General features: G+C 40.1%; 1 protein-coding gene across 1 annotated transcript in view; it reads left to right on the forward strand.

Annotated features, from left to right (window-relative positions):
• Positions 1 to 12,132, forward strand: part of vill (villin-like) — a 123,854-nt gene extending 111,722 nt beyond the window's left edge. Inside the window, exons 16-20 of the mRNA XM_028804203.2 lie at positions 1,824 to 1,968; positions 2,686 to 2,874; positions 5,933 to 6,001; positions 10,896 to 11,144; positions 11,887 to 12,132. Coding sequence (XP_028660036.1) covers positions 1,824 to 1,968; positions 2,686 to 2,874; positions 5,933 to 6,001; positions 10,896 to 11,144; positions 11,887 to 12,000 — 766 coding nt within the window. The 3' untranslated portion in view covers positions 12,001 to 12,132. The remainder of the gene's footprint in view (positions 1 to 1,823; positions 1,969 to 2,685; positions 2,875 to 5,932; positions 6,002 to 10,895; positions 11,145 to 11,886) is intronic.
• Positions 12,133 to 17,643: the final 5,511 nt, after the last annotated feature.

Genomic DNA, 17,643 nt, shown 5'->3' on the forward strand with positions numbered 1-17,643 from the left:
TATCTCTGAAAAGAAAGTTTAATGATTAAATCCATCAATCCAGGGATGTGTCCATTCCAGCAAGCATTGGGTACGAGGCAGAAACAATCCTTGGACAAGGCCTCAGCTCATTGCATGGTGAATACAAGCACACACATACACTTGCGTCATTTTAGTGGCACCAAATCCCCAAATCTGCATATGTTTGGAAGGAAACTGGAGCACAGTGTGGAATCCAAGCAGGGAATACCAGCGACATGACTCCCTGCGAGACAGCATTGCTACCGCTCCGCCACCGTGTCACCCCCATGTGTGTAATTATTAACAGTATTCATTATTTAAACAAAATTAACGATTTATCTGCAAAATGTAACAAACACACTTTAATGCATTTCATCATGAAAGTGATATCAAGTATAAATCTAAAGATTCTAAATGTGCAAAGAGTTGGAATATCAAACATTTAATGTGTTCTGTGTGGTGATCTATTGCTGCTTGCCATAGTGATTAAAAACTGGGATGACGTTTTACGACGGTCTGCTTTAATGATAAAGTAAACTACGAGGTTAAAGTGGCCATTTTGAGATTAAAGCCGAAATTTCCACTTTAATCACAAAATACACGTTTTCACCATGTCCTTAATTATTTTTGTCTGTGGCTCAAATACAGCGCTGTACATTATGTTGCTGTTGTGAAGTTGCAAAAAAAAAAAAAAAAAGACGGCACAAAAGATGGTATGTGAGACTTTTAAAATGAATCGTGTCATTATGATTGGGAATATGCGACGCTTGAATATAAAAGCACCACGAATGCATCTGTATGTTGGCATTTTGCTTCACCACATCGAGCCATTCATCAAACATCAAAGCGCACACATCAGTCTCGTAGGATCCGCAAAGCGGCTTTCTGTCACATGTAGATAGTAAACAGAAACTCTGACATCACGTTCCGACTTTTATCACACTGCGCCCCCCGACTTTTTGCTGGTACTACAACTCGCGCACACGTCACGTTAATTTCTGAGGATCTGCCCCGAGGACGCATGAAATGAATGCTGGGAATGCATGGCAGCCATGATGCGGGTTCATAGGCATTCTGAGCGTGAAGTATAAATGAGCCCTAAGAGAATACAGTGGTGCGTGTTGACTGCTGTGTGTATAAAGTAGTAGGCATCCTCCATGTAGAGAGGGCTTGGCGGTGTTGGAGTTGAATCCAAATTTATTTCATGTCTGCATAGTTCAGTGAGATTCTTACTTTATGTCTACCACAGGTAATTTACAAAAGTATTAATCCAACAGATAAAGAACACTGCATCATAGAGCATGGGGTGCCAAACAGTCAAATATATTTGGAACATAAAGAGTCAGACTTGATATAAATTGTTTGAATATACTGTATGACATTAATTTTGCATGAATAAATTTTAATTTGAAATTATGGAGTGAATTTTGAATATATAAAAATTAAATTAGACATATGTATATGAAGTGAGAATTAATTAGTGATCTAGTGAACTGTAAACAATAAGCCATGCTCCCTGCCCAAGTGCATTCAGGCATGTGATCCACACAGGGCCTGAGAGTGAATTACTAAAATAAAACTTGAAGCAGTGACCCAATGGTTTCAAGGTCATCTCCTTAGTCATATACAGACCTCCAACTGATAATGCCAACACACAGAAAAGTAAATTTGACGCTGTCTACCTAGCTACAATATTTCACATGCATTTTAGAGGCCTGCCAAAACCCATCTGTGGCCTCAGCCCTGCAAGTGGAAAAGCACTAGGAGGCTGTGTCCAGAATCTGAGAATATTCCTTTCTCACTGTGCCTTCCCTGCTCTTCAGGTTTGAAGAACAGAAAACAAGTTACAAGCCCCGCCTCTTTGAATGCTCCAATCAGACGGGACGCTTCATGATGACAGAGGTACAAGACTTCGCACAGGAAGATTTAGATGAAGACGATGTTATGCTGCTGGATACCTGGGATGAGGTGAGTTTCAGCATCAGGTGATCTCTGTGGTGGTTTTGTCTTCACCTCAGAAGGGTGCAGTAATGATTCAGTTCAATTTATATTTTTATTTTGCTCCTAACTGAGTATAGGATGGGACCGCTTGTACATACAGTGGATTCAAAAACAATTCAGATCCTTTCACTTTTTCACATTTTGCTATGTTGCAGCTTTTTACTAAAATTATTTAAGTTAATTTTTTCCTTTATCAAACAAAATCCAATACCCCACAATGACAAAGCAAAAACAGGATATTAGAAATATCTGTAAATTTATTGAAAATTTAAAAAAACTGAAATTTCACATTGATGATATTTCCTGCTCATGTGCAAGAATATTTTCTTTGGATACTCTTTTTTATCTTTCCATATGCCAGAGATACATAGATTACCTGATCTACTGTAAATGGCCTTTTCTATAAATGAGTGTGTCCTGTGATGGACTGGCCTCCTATCTGGGTTAGTTATTATTTGTGCCTAAGGCTGATATAATAAGCTCTGACATTTTGTGATTTTTTAAAAAAGGGGAGTTTAAAAAATGCAATAAATTATAATCGTATCCTACTTGACCACTGGAATGTCAAAGAAAATAGAGTATAATGGAAAATGAATGACAGCAGGAATGTAGGTGTAAACAAAGGCTCAATAAGGAACTAGTCACTCATCTTTCTTTTTCTTTCATTTGTCTCTTTCTCCAAAGATCTTCCTATGGATTGGCAAAAATGCCAATGACATAGAAAAGAAGGAATCAGTTAACAACTCTATGGAATACCTTAAGACCCACCCAGCTGGGAGAGACCTGGGCACCCCTGTCACTATGGTGAAGCAAGGCCACGAGCCACCCACCTTCACTGGCTGGTTCAACGCCTGGGATCCCCACAAGTGGGATGTAAGTATATGGCCAGGATAGTTTCTGGCTTGCCAAGAGGGACACAATAATTCATCAAAGCTTGGAAGATGAAAGTTTTTTCGGGAGCATGCAAAATAATCATTAGAAAACAAAACTAACATTTTACAAGAAAGATGTTTAAAACCAGCAAGCAAAGTCAGGAAAAAAGTTCAAGAAGCAACAATAAAATTTTCTTTCTCTAAATGCAATAATAATAATTAATTAATAATTATCAAATAGTAATTTATATAGTGCTTTTCTTTCTGCACTTAGACAGATGGCAACCAGTTCAACCACCACTAATGTGTAGCACCCACCTGGATTGTTGAATTGTTGTGCCAGTACGCTCACCGCACATTAGCTATTAGGTGGTAAAAGGATGAGAGAGCTAATTAGAGACAGTGGATGATTAGGGACCCAGAATGGAGAGGACTGTGATGGGCAATTTAGCCAGGACATCAGGATACACCCTACTATTTTCAAAAGCTGCCCAGAGATCTTTTATGACCACAAAGAGTGAGGACCTTGGTTTCACATCTCATCTGAAGGAGCCATTTGAATAGCATAGCATCCCCATCGCTGCACTGGGGCATTGGGATCCACACACAGAGCACAGGGTAAGCACCCATCTGCTGGTCTCACCAGCACCTCTTCCAGCAATGCATATATGAAGAGTTTTTGTGTTATTTTACTAATCCTAAAACTCAAGTATAACCTGCTGGGTGCTGACACAATGCTTAGAAAAAGATATAGTGCCAATAAACCATATCAGTGTAGCCATGAGAAAACTATTCCAAAATGGTCTATCCAGAAAACAAATTGGTGTTGCAATAATGGTGTTGTAATAGGCAGTATGGTATAGTGGCTAAGACTTGACTTCAAATTGTGAGGTAGTGGGTTCAAATCCTGCTACCGGCACTGTGTGACTGTGCATGTCACTCCACCTGCATGTGATCCAACAGGAAAAAAATAAAAAGAAATGTAACCAATCATATGTCAAATATTCCAAGTTGCCTTGGATAAAGCTATCAGCCAAAATCATACAATGATAAATAATTATCAGGACAGAAAAACTGTAAAGGAGTAAATTCTCCAACCAAAAATTATATTTCTTTATATGTTACTTACATATATTTTAATCTCATGTTTTCACACAGAAAAGAGAGAAAAATATTTCTGATGCAATTTAAATCAATAGTGAGCAACTTTGGAAGTGTCACATAATCCACATGTGAAGTCATCCAGTCATATGCTCACAACATCCCAAACATATGAAGTTTTACTAAAATATTGCTAAATAAGTAAGTTCCAGAAAACACTTTCATCAACTTAGTATTTGAATTGATGACCTACCTTCCGCTCTCATTAATTGGTCATGAGTCCAGCCCAGTGACAGCTTATTCATTAGCTAATATCGTGCTTCACATGATAGCGACAGTGTAAAGTTCACTGAGACATTTGTACAACAAAAGTTTGTGAAAACATTATCAGAAAGAGGATATGCCTTAAACTTAATCTGCATATCTGAGATACTTCAACAAGCAGAAGATCAGTTCACCAGGATGGTTTCACGGCCTGCCACTAAATAATCCTGAGGTACTCACATTTGTTCCCTTTATGAACGCAGTGAGATCACTGTCAGAATACTTGGCGTTAAGTCAAATTCGTTCACTCTGGGTGTTGGCCTCCATCAAGGCTGTGTCTTTTCATCACTCCTGTTTGTGGTTTTTCATGGACAGGATGTGAAAGCACAGCTGAGGATGTGAGTGTGTCCAGTGGGGGAGGCTAAGGGTAGCATCCTTACATTATGCAGACGATGTTTTCCTCTTTGTCTCATCTGACTGTGACTCTTTTGATGCACTTGAACTATTCGCTGCTGAGTGTGAAGGGTCAAGGATGAGGATCAGTATGTCCAAGACTGAGGTCATGGTTTTTTCTAAGTAGAGAATACATTGCTCTTTCCAGGTGTGGAGGTTTAGCATTTAGTGGAGGAGTTCAAATATCTCTGGATCTTGTTCACAAGTAATGGAAGGAGAAAATATGAGATTGACAAGAGGATTGCAGTGGCAGCTGTTGTGTGAGCTCTGTACCAGTCTACGGCGGTGAATTTGGAGCTGAGTCTAAAGGCAAAACTCTTGGTTTACTGATCGACCTACATCCCTGTCCTTACCTGTGGTCATGAGCTGTGGGTAGTGACCAGAAGAATGACATCTGGAGTACAAGCAGTGGACATGAAGTTTCTCTGTAGAGACATTCTGTGATAGGGTGAGAAGCTCAGCAATTCAGGAGAACCTCAGAGTAAAGTCACTGCTCCTGCAGACCGAGAGGGGCCAGTTGAGGTTATTTGGGTGGCTCCCCTGTTTCTGCTCGCAGCACACATTACTGAACAGAGACCCAGGACCCACTGGAGGGATTATATGTCTTAAGTTGGCTTGGGAACATTTAGGAATTCCTCAGGAATTGATAGAATCTGCAGCCTGGGACAGGGAAGTCAGGGTTGATTGCTTGACCTGTTTCTCTCTCGACCCTCACCTGGAGAAGTGGTTTCAGATGATGAGATGAGTTGATGAGATTCAACTTAGTTGCTTATTAAATTTTTTGCAAAAAGTAATGAGTAATGTTTTAAAATAATGTTGAACCTGACACTGCAGTGTGTAGAGCTCATGCATCTGTTTAGGGGTTTCATTAAGCCATTATTCAGGCACAAGTGCAGTTCTCTCAATCATGTGTTCTGAGAAGTGAAGCCGTGTGCAGGCCAGTCCTGACTCGGGGTCATCCTGCCCTTTGGATAAACTGACAAAACACCGTGCAAACCTCACCATTTTACTAGTATAGCTTTGAACAGAGGGAAAGTCTGAACTGAAGAGAAAAGAGATCTAGTGCCTTACCACCTGTAATGCCCACAGGGATGCTTGTGCATACTGTAGAATGTTAGATGCCATTTAATATGTTCACAATATGTCAGACAAAACTGCCAGATAGTGACGAGAAACTCAAAGCATACAGGATGGATGTCTCTCTTCTTTATCTACTAATTCATGCTGTTTTTTCCCTGCAGGGAATAAAGAACTATGATGAAATGAAGAAAAGCCTGGGTGATGTTTCAGGGATATCAAAAATTACTGTTGTACGTATTATACTCTCATTTTACAATTCGTAACATCTTCTCTTTTTTCTTTACACTTTTTTTGTGCACTAGAAGCATGCCAGCTGCTTCCAATAGAATCAGGACATGGGTGAGAAGATAACAAGGATTTGATGGAGTCAAGTGGATAATAGAGTCCAGGTTCAGATTACTCCTGTTGTACAGGCTGTGAACATTTGGCCTTTCTAAACCCCCTATATGTTCATCTTATGCCCTTTGAGGTCCTTTTCAACTTAAAAAAAAACACAAGTCCAGTAAGGTTTATCTGCATCACAGGTAAATTAAGGGAAGGAAGTATTAAGGAGAAAATTGAGCAACAAACGGCAAGAACAGGAGTGTTAGGGAACAGTCAGAATGGATTTAGACGAGGGAGGTCATGTTTTACTAACATAGTGGAATACTATGAAGAAGCAACAAAAGGATAACTTCAGAGTAGTTTGTATGACATTACTTATCTAAATTTTCAGAAAGCTAATGATGAGGTCTCGCTTGAGATGTTGGGCATCAAACTGAAAGAAGTGGGAGTTTAGGATGTACTGTTGAGATGGGTTTGAAATTGGCACAAACACCGGAAGCAGATGGTCATGGTGAATGGAGCCTTATCAGAATTGGGTAATGTCAAGAATCAGAACTAGGGCCGCTGCTATTTTTAATATAATGTATATAAAATGATCTGGAGAAGAATATAAGCAAGAAGCTGGTTAAGTTTGCAGATGAGACCAAGCTAGGTGGATTGGCAGGCAGATAATCTAGAAGCCCAAAAATCATTGCAGTGGGACGTGGACAGCATATGGGCTTGGGGCAGATTTATGCAGATGAAATTTAATGCAAGTATATATACAGTAATTTATTACACATAGGAAGTAAAAATATTAGGTTTGAATACACAATAAGAGAAGTACTTAGAGGGCATAGTAAACGTATCATTATGTATTTCCAGACTGTGTTCAGAAGCCATTAAGAAGGCTTATAGAATGTTGGGTTATTTAGCACAATGTGTAGAGTGCAAGAAGGATATACTTAAGTTATATAAAAATCAACTACAAAAAAGACACAGCAGCACTAGAGAAGGACCAAAGAAGAGCAACTAGGCTGATTCCAGGACTGCAGGGTATGAGTTATAAGGAAAGACTGAAGGAGTTGAACCTTTCCAGTTTAAGCAAATTGAGATTAAAAAGAGACATGATGGAAGTGTTATGAAAGGAATCACTACGGTGGGTCTAGACTGTCATTTTAAATTGAGTTCATCAAGAACACAGGGAAAATTTCTTAAGGGTACTTTTTGCATAAACATTAGGAGGATTTTCTTTACATAGTGTACTATAGATACATGGAATAAGTAGTGTGGTGGAGAGTAGGACTTTAGGGACCTCCAAAACTCAATTTGATGTTTTTTTGGAGGATTTAGGTAGATGGGATTGGTGAGCTTTGCTGGGCTGAATGGTCCATGAAAAATTTTTCTAATGTTCTAATGCTTCTGATGGTTATGCTCTGGCATTTTCTGTGTTTTTCATTACATTGTAAAGACTTACCATAACAACCTAAAGCTAAGTCGAAGTTTTAAGAACCCACAAAAATAATTATTCTTATTGATCACAAGGAGTGACAGACCGCAGGTTTGGGAAGGTTTAATCCGTATTTACCAGATCAAAGAACCCCAAAAGAAAGTCTGGCCCACTGAACAAAGAGAAAAGCAACAGACACAACAATGTGGGCTTACAGTAGCCTCTTTTCAAATAGCTGAGCTCTTTAAAAATGCTTGCAGTGAGAAAATTGTTTTATATACAATAGCACCTTTCAAAGTAAGTACATTCTTAAAACTGAGTACAGACTACAATTAAATAAAAGGTTGAAACAAATGATCCTCCTAACAAGTGCTAGATGGTTTATACCAGGGGTCCTCAGTCATGATCCTGGAGAGCAGGTTTTCATTTCAGACAGTTTTTTAATTAGGAGCCAATCTTTGATGACAATAAAATTTGGGATTAATTATATGGCTCCTTGGCGCTTTCATTCTTCCACAACAAATCTTTGGCACATTGTAGATTTTCCTTTTCTGAAAACATTATCCATATTTTTTGTGAATTGTTAAAGATTTGTGCTGCTCTGCCTTTCCTTTTCTCTCTCGCTTATTTCTAAACATCCAATTAATACAGAAACTTTACCGTGCACATACACAGTTTTAAATGGATCCAATTCTGCTGGACAACGGGGGACAGATTTATAAAACTTGGGGAAAAACACAAAAATGTGCGTCCAAAACTTTCCACGTAAAAGTTGGGACTTATAAAAGAAAACTTTACAGGAAACCTGTGTTTGTTTGTGGCAGCTCTGACCCACACGTACGCAACATTTCAGAGAAAGTGAGAAAACGATGACATGCTTAAACAAGCAGGGAAATGCCTAAATCAGCTAAATGACGACTCACGCACATAATTCATATCCCTGAGCCATTATTATAATGTATTTGATGTGACCAAAATATTAAACCTCTATGATGAATGTGATGTACAGACTGTATTCTAGTTGCCTTTTAAGAGGGCCAATGCTGTGTTTTTGCCCTGAAAAACTTTTTTGGTTCAACTACCTGTTGCCACTACTCTGAGAACTGGCCTACAGGTCAGCAATATCTCAGCCAAGCTTCAGCTCCTTCATACCCTGTTGTGCTGGAAGCCATTAATCGACCAATGAGGTGCTAAATTCAGGTTCCATATGGTGTGAGTGTTGTGATATTTGCCCAAACACCACCAGTCAAAGACCACATCTTTATACAAGATACTTGTTTATTTTACTTTTTACACAACACAAACTCAGTCCCGCACAACTCACAGTGCCTCTAGCCCCAGTCACCCTTCACCTGGGCCTTCTCTCTCCCCGTCACTGGGCCAGCTGTCCTCTCTCTCCAGGAGCTTCGTCCTGCTCCTACTCCCGACTCCAGCTCACTGATAGGAGGGAGGCGGCTCCATTTATCCTCACCCGGATGAGCTCCAGGTGCTCTACCTGATGTCACGTCCTGGTGTGGCGGAAGTGTCAGCAGAGCACCCGGAAGCACTCCGGGTGACCCTGGAAGGATCGTCCTCCATGGGTGTGGCGGAAGTAAATAAATCCCAGGCTCCATGAGGCTTGGGGTGCCCCCTGGTGGTGGATATGGGCCTCCACGGACTTGAACCTCCCTGCTCCTCTTCCATGGCCCTCTTCTGCTCCAGGGCGGTTGCCCCCTCATGGCCCGGAGGACAAATATGCCACCTCTCGGTCCCTCCAGGCGTCCCGGCCGGGTCTGACCCCCAGCCATGTACAACAGTGTACATACATAAAGCACAACATTTTCTTGCCAACATAAACAGTCAGTTTGCAGCAGTTTCCAGTTTTACTAATATAATTGAAGCAATGGATTTCACTCATAATTGCAATATTGTGATGCCAAGATGAGGCTGGCAAACATTGTGGCTGGTTGGCCTGGCTTGACTCATGATTCATTTATTTGAAGGCAAAGTAGTGTTGATCAGACGCCTTGCTGATAGTGCTGTACATGATGGCTGACTGCTTAGTAAGGTAAGTGGTTGAACCCACAGTGTTTCAAATGGCCTATAGTATTCATTGAAGCAGCAATCATGTCATTACGTGTGCCAAGTGATAGTGGCCAACAGCTCACACGCTGGCACTTTACGCCTTTGCCCTGACTTCTAGAGCGCAGAGGACAGGTGCTACAATTTTGCGCATACTCGTGGCACACTAAGCACCATTGGACTTCTTGAATGGAGGTGGAGGTGGCTGGCTGCTCTACCAGCCAATGAAAGTCTGCAGTTGATGAGGCTGATTATCAGTCTTTACATGGTTGTTTCAGGGTGGCAGCTAGGCAGAGGTCAAGGCGCATTCACGTATGCACAATTACAAGATAACTGTGATTGATAAAGGCAAATTGTGTAGAAATGTTCATACGCCAGGTTTTATCAGTCAGATTGTTTTTTTGGTTTTTTTTGCTATATGCATTTTCCTGTTTTTTGGCATCTGCATACTTTCACACTTGAATTAATGCAAAGTTTATCAAAGTGAGACATCTAGTGGTTCCTTTTTCATTTGCACCTCATTATTAACGAGTTGCTTTTTAAGAAAATAATACTAGGGTGTTGTACCGTGTTAGCCATTATGAATGTAGTGAGAAGTCAAGCAAAATGACACCTTTTATTAGCTAACTTAAAAGATTACAATATGCAAGCTTTCGAGGCAACTCAGGCCCCTTCTTCAGACAAGATGCAATCAACGTATTACAAAAAACATTACATCTTGCCTGAAGAAGGGGCCTGAGTTGCCTCGAAAGCTTGCATATTGTAATCTTTTTAGTTAGCCAATAAAAGGTGTCATTTTGCTTGGCTTCTCACTACATTTAAGTAAATAGGAAATAAAGCCTAATTGCTGCTGTTTAACTGAAATAACAAATTTGAATGCTCCAAATTGTAATAAGCAAGTTAAAAAAAATTAAGCCCAAAAAATCACTTTGTTTTAACATCAAAACAAATGGGTTCTAATTAAGAAATTATTTGAATCAAAAACCTGCAGCCACTGTGGCCCTACAGGACTGTATTTGATAACTGCTGCTTTGTGCTCACAGCTGAACCGTTGTGCCTGTACTTATATTTAGCTGCCACACGAGGGCGCCCTTCTCCCTGCCGAAACATTTCTTGAATAAAAGAGCCGTTCAGTGCACCACATAATGAAGAACACTGGGGGTCTCCATTGAGCACAAGTTTAAAGTTGTCAGCTCATCTCTGTCTCCTTCGCTCAAACTAGTGGCATATGCAACTCCATGGGCTTTCACTATGATTACCAGTTCAGTTATGAAATGAAAATGGGCTTTTTTTTTTTTTTTTTTTTAAAGGATCTGAACAAAACTGAGATCGATTCAGGGAAGAAGATGCCTACCCAGAATGTACCAGCCGATTACAGTGCACCGGGGGGCCCAGCCACACCAGGAGTAACAAATGCGGCATACAAACCCCACCAACAGGGCCAAAGTAAACCAGCCACAAATCCTTCAGGGGCCAAGGGAGCATGGTTTGACCCAGCTCTTCTAATCAATAAAACAGTGGAGGAGCTACCAGAGGGTGTCGACCCCCTGAAAAAAGAGGTAAGTCTGATGTGGCTGCCTACCTATAGCTTGGTTTGCTCCATAGTGCAGAGGGGTATCACATCTGAACTCTCACTGTAGACTCATTTTAGGTGGTCCCATCTTAATACGAGGTAACTCTGGGTCTGTATCTATTATATTACCAAAGTCTGCAATCAGAAAGACAAAGTGGGCTTTTGGAAGGGCAGTAGACCACAACCAATGGAGGATTGCAGGAATTGTCGGGTAGAGGGGTTCTTTCATCGGATTGGCTGTCCAAGCGCTGTGTCTGCTGTGGAATGGCCAATAGGGGGTGGCAGCTTGATGGCTGAGGTATCCAGAACTCTGAACAAATCCGAATCCTATTATGTGATGTCACTCTGCTCTGTACTATTGTGGTTACTTGTGTTTTGTTCTGTGTATTGTTTTGTATTGACCCCCTTCTTTTTGACACCTACTGCACACCCAGCCTACCTGGAAAGGGGTCTCTCTTTGAACTGCCTTTCCCAAGGCTTCTTCCATTTTTCCCCTACTAGGGTTTTTTTATTTTTTGGGGGGGAGTTTTTCCTTGTCTTCTTAGAGAATCAATGCTTGGGGGGCTGTCAACAGGCAGGGCTTGTTAAAGCCCATTGCAGCACATCTCGTTTGATTTTGGGCTATACAAAAAAAATTGTAAGTGACATGCAGCTTCCAGATTGATATCCTGACTGGCCAGAGCACTTTTTTTCTAAACCAGCATGTTCTTGTCTTTTGTCTTCATCAGCAATACATTTCCGATGACGACTTTCAGAACATATTTGGAACAAGCCGTACAGAATTCTATAACATGCCAGCATGGAGACAGAAGCAGATGAAGAAAAATTCAGGACTTTTCTGAATCCAAATCTTTTTTATTTTATTTTGTAAAAGGGTAATGCAATGCCAAATATTGTGTGTGCTATGTGTGCGAGTATTGTATCACAGCCTGGAGGAAACGATTGAGTTCAAATAAAGAGCCATGTGGATTTGATTTTAGAGTAATATCTATCTATCTATCTATCTATCTATCTATCTATCTATCTATCTATCTATCTATCTATCTATCTATGCACAAGTTTGGGCACTCTTCCTTAAAATGTCTGTTACTGTGAATAGTTGAGTAGAAGATGAACGGATCACCAAAAGGCATAAAGTTAAAGATGATATGTTTCTTTAATATTTTAAGCAAGGTTACATTTTTATTTCCGTCATTCACAGGTACATAATACCAAAAAAAATGAAAAGGGCCTGAAGCAAATGTTGGGGCACCCGACATGGTCAGTTCTTAGTAAGACCCCCTTTGGCAAGTATCACAGCTTATAAACACTTTTTGTAGTCGTCTTTCAAGTCTTACTTGGGGTATTTTCACCCATTTGTCTTTGCAAAAGTCTTCTAATTCTGCAAGATTCTTGGGTCATCTTGCATGCACTGCTCTTTTGAGATCTACCTACAGATTTTGATGTTTAGGTCCAGGTTCTGTGAGGGCCATGGCAAAACCATCAACTTGCCTCTCTTGAGGTATTCCATTGTAGATTTTGAGGTATGCTTCAGATCGTTGTCTTATTGTAGGACCAAGTGTGATGTTTGACTCCAGAATTTGCTGGTATTTATTTGAATTCATTCTTTCCTCTACCAATGACATGTTCCCTGTGCCACTGGCTGCAACACAAGCCCAAAGCTGATCGATCCACCATCATGCTTGGAGAGCTACCTGAAAACACTTTGCTATCTTCTTGTAGATGTCTCCTGCTTTGCGAGCATCGATTCTTTTATGTTTCAGAGTGCTAGGCAGCTGCTTAGAGGAGCCCATGGCTGCTGATTGTTGGTACAAAGTTTGAGGAGTCAGAATTTATACAGCTTTGTAATCTCCATCACCTGGAGTTTCGTAACGATGACTGTGAACAAGCCATAGTCGTAACGAGTTAATGAATGTCTGAGACCTTGGTAAAAGTTATGAGACCTCAAATATCTTTGCAAGGTGCTCCTTTCCATTTTTCATTGTGCAATTGTATAAAACAAAAAAATACATTAATCTTGCATAAAATGCTGAAAAGAAATGTGTCATTTTTAACTTTATGCCTTTTGTGATCAGTTCATCATCTGCTTACTTAACTATTCACAGTAACAGACATTTTAAGCAAGGGTGCCCAAACTTTTTCATGCCCATCTATTTATCTATCTATCTGGTGGGTCCATACTACCAGTGTTTCTCTTTATGTGCTTAGACTAAACTAACGTTAACTTGCTTATGTAATAATTTTGATAATGACTAACAATATATAATTTCACACCCACTTCACGTCACAAAAACTCAGTTAAACAATGGCGTGTGTTTGAGTGTAAATGTGCTCTTTTGGACTGGAATAGTTCTCCATCCAGGGATTATTCCAAGCCTTGTGCCCAATGCCTACCCTGGGTAAGCGGATTTGATAAAATGAATAGATGATCATACTGTGTTTAAACCATGGTTATCTAATCACTTTCAGAAATTGCAATTTACAAATCTGTGTTGCTCTGTTCTTTCCTCCCGACTTCAATCAACTTCATTTTTCATTCAGAATAGACATGAAAGGCATGAACCTAAGGCCTGACTGCTGGATGCATTTTAAAAATACTTAAGGTTTCTGTTTAGAGTGCAGGAAATCAAATCAAAACAGGACACTAAAATCTTCTTTTAAGTGCCATTTATGGTAAGAAAAAAAGAGACTGGAGGAAAGTGCATAAAACATACAGTATAAAGAAACTTGTGGGTGGGTGTGGACGTTAAAAATAAAGACGAGAGCTGGAAGCCAAAAGAGGCATCAGTAAATTGATTATAGAAACCAGAACACAAACCAGAATCAAAGTAAATGTTACAAATAGAGCTTTATTCTGACTATCGTAGATTTCCCTAATTCAAGTTGCAAGGTTTGTTTGGATATTGAATCCAAGGAACAAATGATTCATTTTCCCATCCTCTTCAATAAGGGATACACAATGAGACACCTGCCACAACACATAAAAATCACATGGCTGACAATGGAAATCTTTGCCGCAAGCGATATGCTGGCAACTCTAGAAGACAACATGCACAGATGAAATCAAATATTGCATAGGTAAACAAGTCCTCAGATTAGTGGCAGACAGCATCAAAATGAGGAGTTTCATGACATAATCATTTAGGTATGCCACACATTAGGAGGAGGACACAGGGCAGGGCACAGTCGATCATGTTCACAAAACATAGCTGGGCATTTGACGAGACAAATGGCATTGGAACAACGTACTATAGTCCCTGCCCTACTAGAAGGCTGTTTTGAGGTAATACTCCGCAGTGAGTTCTATCTGCCAATACTAAATTAAAATTATACAAAATCACTATTACTCCAATATACAGTACAATCAGTCCTACTATTCAGGAGGAAATATAAGTCATACGTTTTCATATCATGCAGATGCCCCTTTTTCCATAGGTGACTTAAGACTGCATGCTGCTTTTTTTTCTTAATTTCTTCCTCTTCAGTAGAGGGCCTTGCCCAAATGAGTCACCTGTGTGGAATGCACAAAGGTAAGACACTCCTGTTGAAAGGACAGTCGTGCACAAGAATGCTTCAAATGTCTTTTTTATTACAGTTCCTCATATTCCTCAAATAGCTGTTAGTAGCTTACAATATGTTGCAGTTGAACGGCAAACCCCTGCTACTTCTGTGTGGCGATTCTTCCACAGCTTGTAGTGTTTTGGAGGAGTTCAGAGCTATTCAAAGCTGGGAATACACTTGATCCAAAGTAGATGGACATGTTTTGGATTCCTTTTTACTCAGTTTAGGTCTGTCCTACAAACAGTCTGCCAGCTTCCGTTACCCTTGTATACATGGGACATACAACAATCACTATTACATATTTATGGTCTTTAGAGATCATACCTGTCCAAACCTTTATTGGAACCACTTTACTTCTTTGTCAACTAATTTTTCATACTTTCAATTTTTAGTATTTATTTGTAGTACTAGGGTGTTGTACCGTGTTAGCCATTATGAATGTAGAGAAAAGCCAAGCAAAATGACACCTTTTATTGGCTAACTAAAAAGATTACAATATGCATATTGTAATCTTTTTAGTTAGCCAATAAAAGGTATCATTTTGCTTGGCTTTTCTCTAGTATTTATTTGTAATTTCACAATCATAGTCTGCCAGTCAGCAGAACCCAAAATTACATTTTGTGCAATATGGTTGCTAACACACACTGCAGCAGACAACTGTTTAGCAGTCCAGTGATAACATATGTGGCACCTTCTGTGTTTTTGTACACTTTTGTTTGTATAAGGAGCTGTTTTAGGTGAAGTAACTTGTGTTGTTTTACTCCGTGCATCTGACTGCCCTCCAGAACCCCCACCCCTGATTTCTGCTCCTCTACAATTCCATGCCCAGAACATTCAGGACCTGATGGCATCAGATCTGTCACTCTGCACTGCTTTACCTTGTTGTTCATTGTTTGTCTCCCTGCTGTATGCCTCCCAGTCTCTGACTCATCATTTGCCATCAATGACATGGACTCTTGTAAGGGCTTGCTGTGCTGGTAAGCGTCGATACAATTTCATGTTGCTCCAGACTTTCGGGAGTCAGCTTGGTAAAGTTTGGGGCAGCAGAGCCGATCCTCCAATCAATCTCTGCCTCCAAGGAGAGTGTGTCAGTAACTCTGTGGAGCCAAGGTAGGTGAACTGATGCACCACCTCCAGCTTGAAGTCATAGATGGTGATAGAGGGTGGACTCACAACACTTTGGCCCATCACATTGGTGTTCTTCAGAATGATAGTGAAACCTCCCATCACATTGGTGTTCTTCAGAATGATAGTGATCTTCAGAATGATAGTGAAACCTAAGTGGTGTTCTTCAGAATGATAGTGAAACCTCCCATCACATTGGTGTTCTTCAGAATGATAGTGAAACCTAAGTCCAGACAAGCTCTGGAGAACTATCAGTCTCTGCAGTTACTCAGGTCAACACAGCATTTTTGGAATGCAGAATGTCCCTCATGAGAACTTGCAGAACTTTGATTCTTTGCTTTTACACATGAAGGACTGAACAGTTTACTATCAGACATTGTGTGAAGTTACAACCTCTTAGTCAATTCCTTGAAGGAATGTCTCAGCATCAAAGTCAAGAAGATGCAGAAAAGCATGGGGGCAAGGATGCAGCCTTATTTAGATGATGTACCATTAAAATGAACAACACCTTTCATGTCTGTGTGGAAGGAATGGATCAGGCCGAGGAGCTTAAGGGGCATCCAATCTTGCCAAGGATTTTGAAAAGACCATCCCAACAGATGAGGTCAAAAACCTTAGTCAGATCAGTCAGTCAGTCATCCTCCAAACCACTATCGATAAAAGGCAAATACAGAGGTATCCTCTGCTCTTTACTCTTCTCTTGCAGCTGCCATAGTGAACGATCATGTCAGTCATGGAACATTCAGACCAGAAGCCACACTGTGACTCTGGCTAAATCTCTCTCTCCAAGTTTCTGGAACCTATTCAGGATTACCTGGGCAAAAATCTTGCTCATCATACTCGGCAGAGATTCCCCTGTAGTTTTTGCAGTCACTTCTGTCCTTATTGTTGCACAAGGTGAAAATACTGCAGTCTTGACATCTTGAGTTACTCTTCTTTTTCCCAAGCAAATGACCTTTGGTGCATTTAATGTCCTCAGTCCCATCCAGACCAGTTGCCTTTCCTGGTTTCAGACTCAAAACATGCTACCTTGCCACCTGTGTAAATTATTTTTTTTCTGTACTATGAGTGCAGATCTTAGCTTGCTTAAATACATCACTAAAGGGTCTTGTGTGTGGGATTATTGCTTATGTAGGACTGGAGACTTGAGAGGACCACTGTCAGTTTTGCATGGTTTCCTGAACTGAGGAGGTTGTGTTTGTTTAACTTGACTTCAGAACTTTTTTTGATAATTACCTGTTGTGCTCCGTGGAAAATTGCCAGGCAACACTGAATTACAGGAGGAAATTACTGAGAAAATACGTTTGGTCTAGAGCATAAAGAATAGCAGAGGTCATAAATGGGATTGTAAAGCCAGCAAAGCAAGATTTATAAAATAATAGGACTGGCTTCTGACATGATATGCCCTTCAAAACAGTTTTATTTCCGTTCTTCACAGGCAACTCATCTGTACCATCACTCTGAACACAATGACACACTAGCCGCTGTTATTACTGTTCACTTGAATGCTGTTTCAACTCCTACATGATTTAACAAGATAATTTGCTTAAATATCTTCCATTTAACAGTTAGAAGATATTTAAGCACATTATCTTAACAGTTCAGCAAATTGTTGAAGTTGGTCAAGCAAGCCCCTTATGAAGGTGTCCTATTGTGAGCTTTTAATAGGGGCTTACCGAGAGCATACAGTGTCCCAAGTATTCACCCCTTTTTTAAGTTTTCATTATTTCTCATTACTATAAAAGCATTAAATCTCACTGGAACAGTCTAAATTATAAACATAAAAAAAACTAATTGTT

The sequence above is a fragment of the Erpetoichthys calabaricus genome, chromosome 6 (genome assembly GCF_900747795.2).
Source record: "Erpetoichthys calabaricus chromosome 6, fErpCal1.3, whole genome shotgun sequence".
Classification (NCBI taxonomy): Eukaryota; Metazoa; Chordata; class Cladistia; order Polypteriformes; family Polypteridae; genus Erpetoichthys; species Erpetoichthys calabaricus.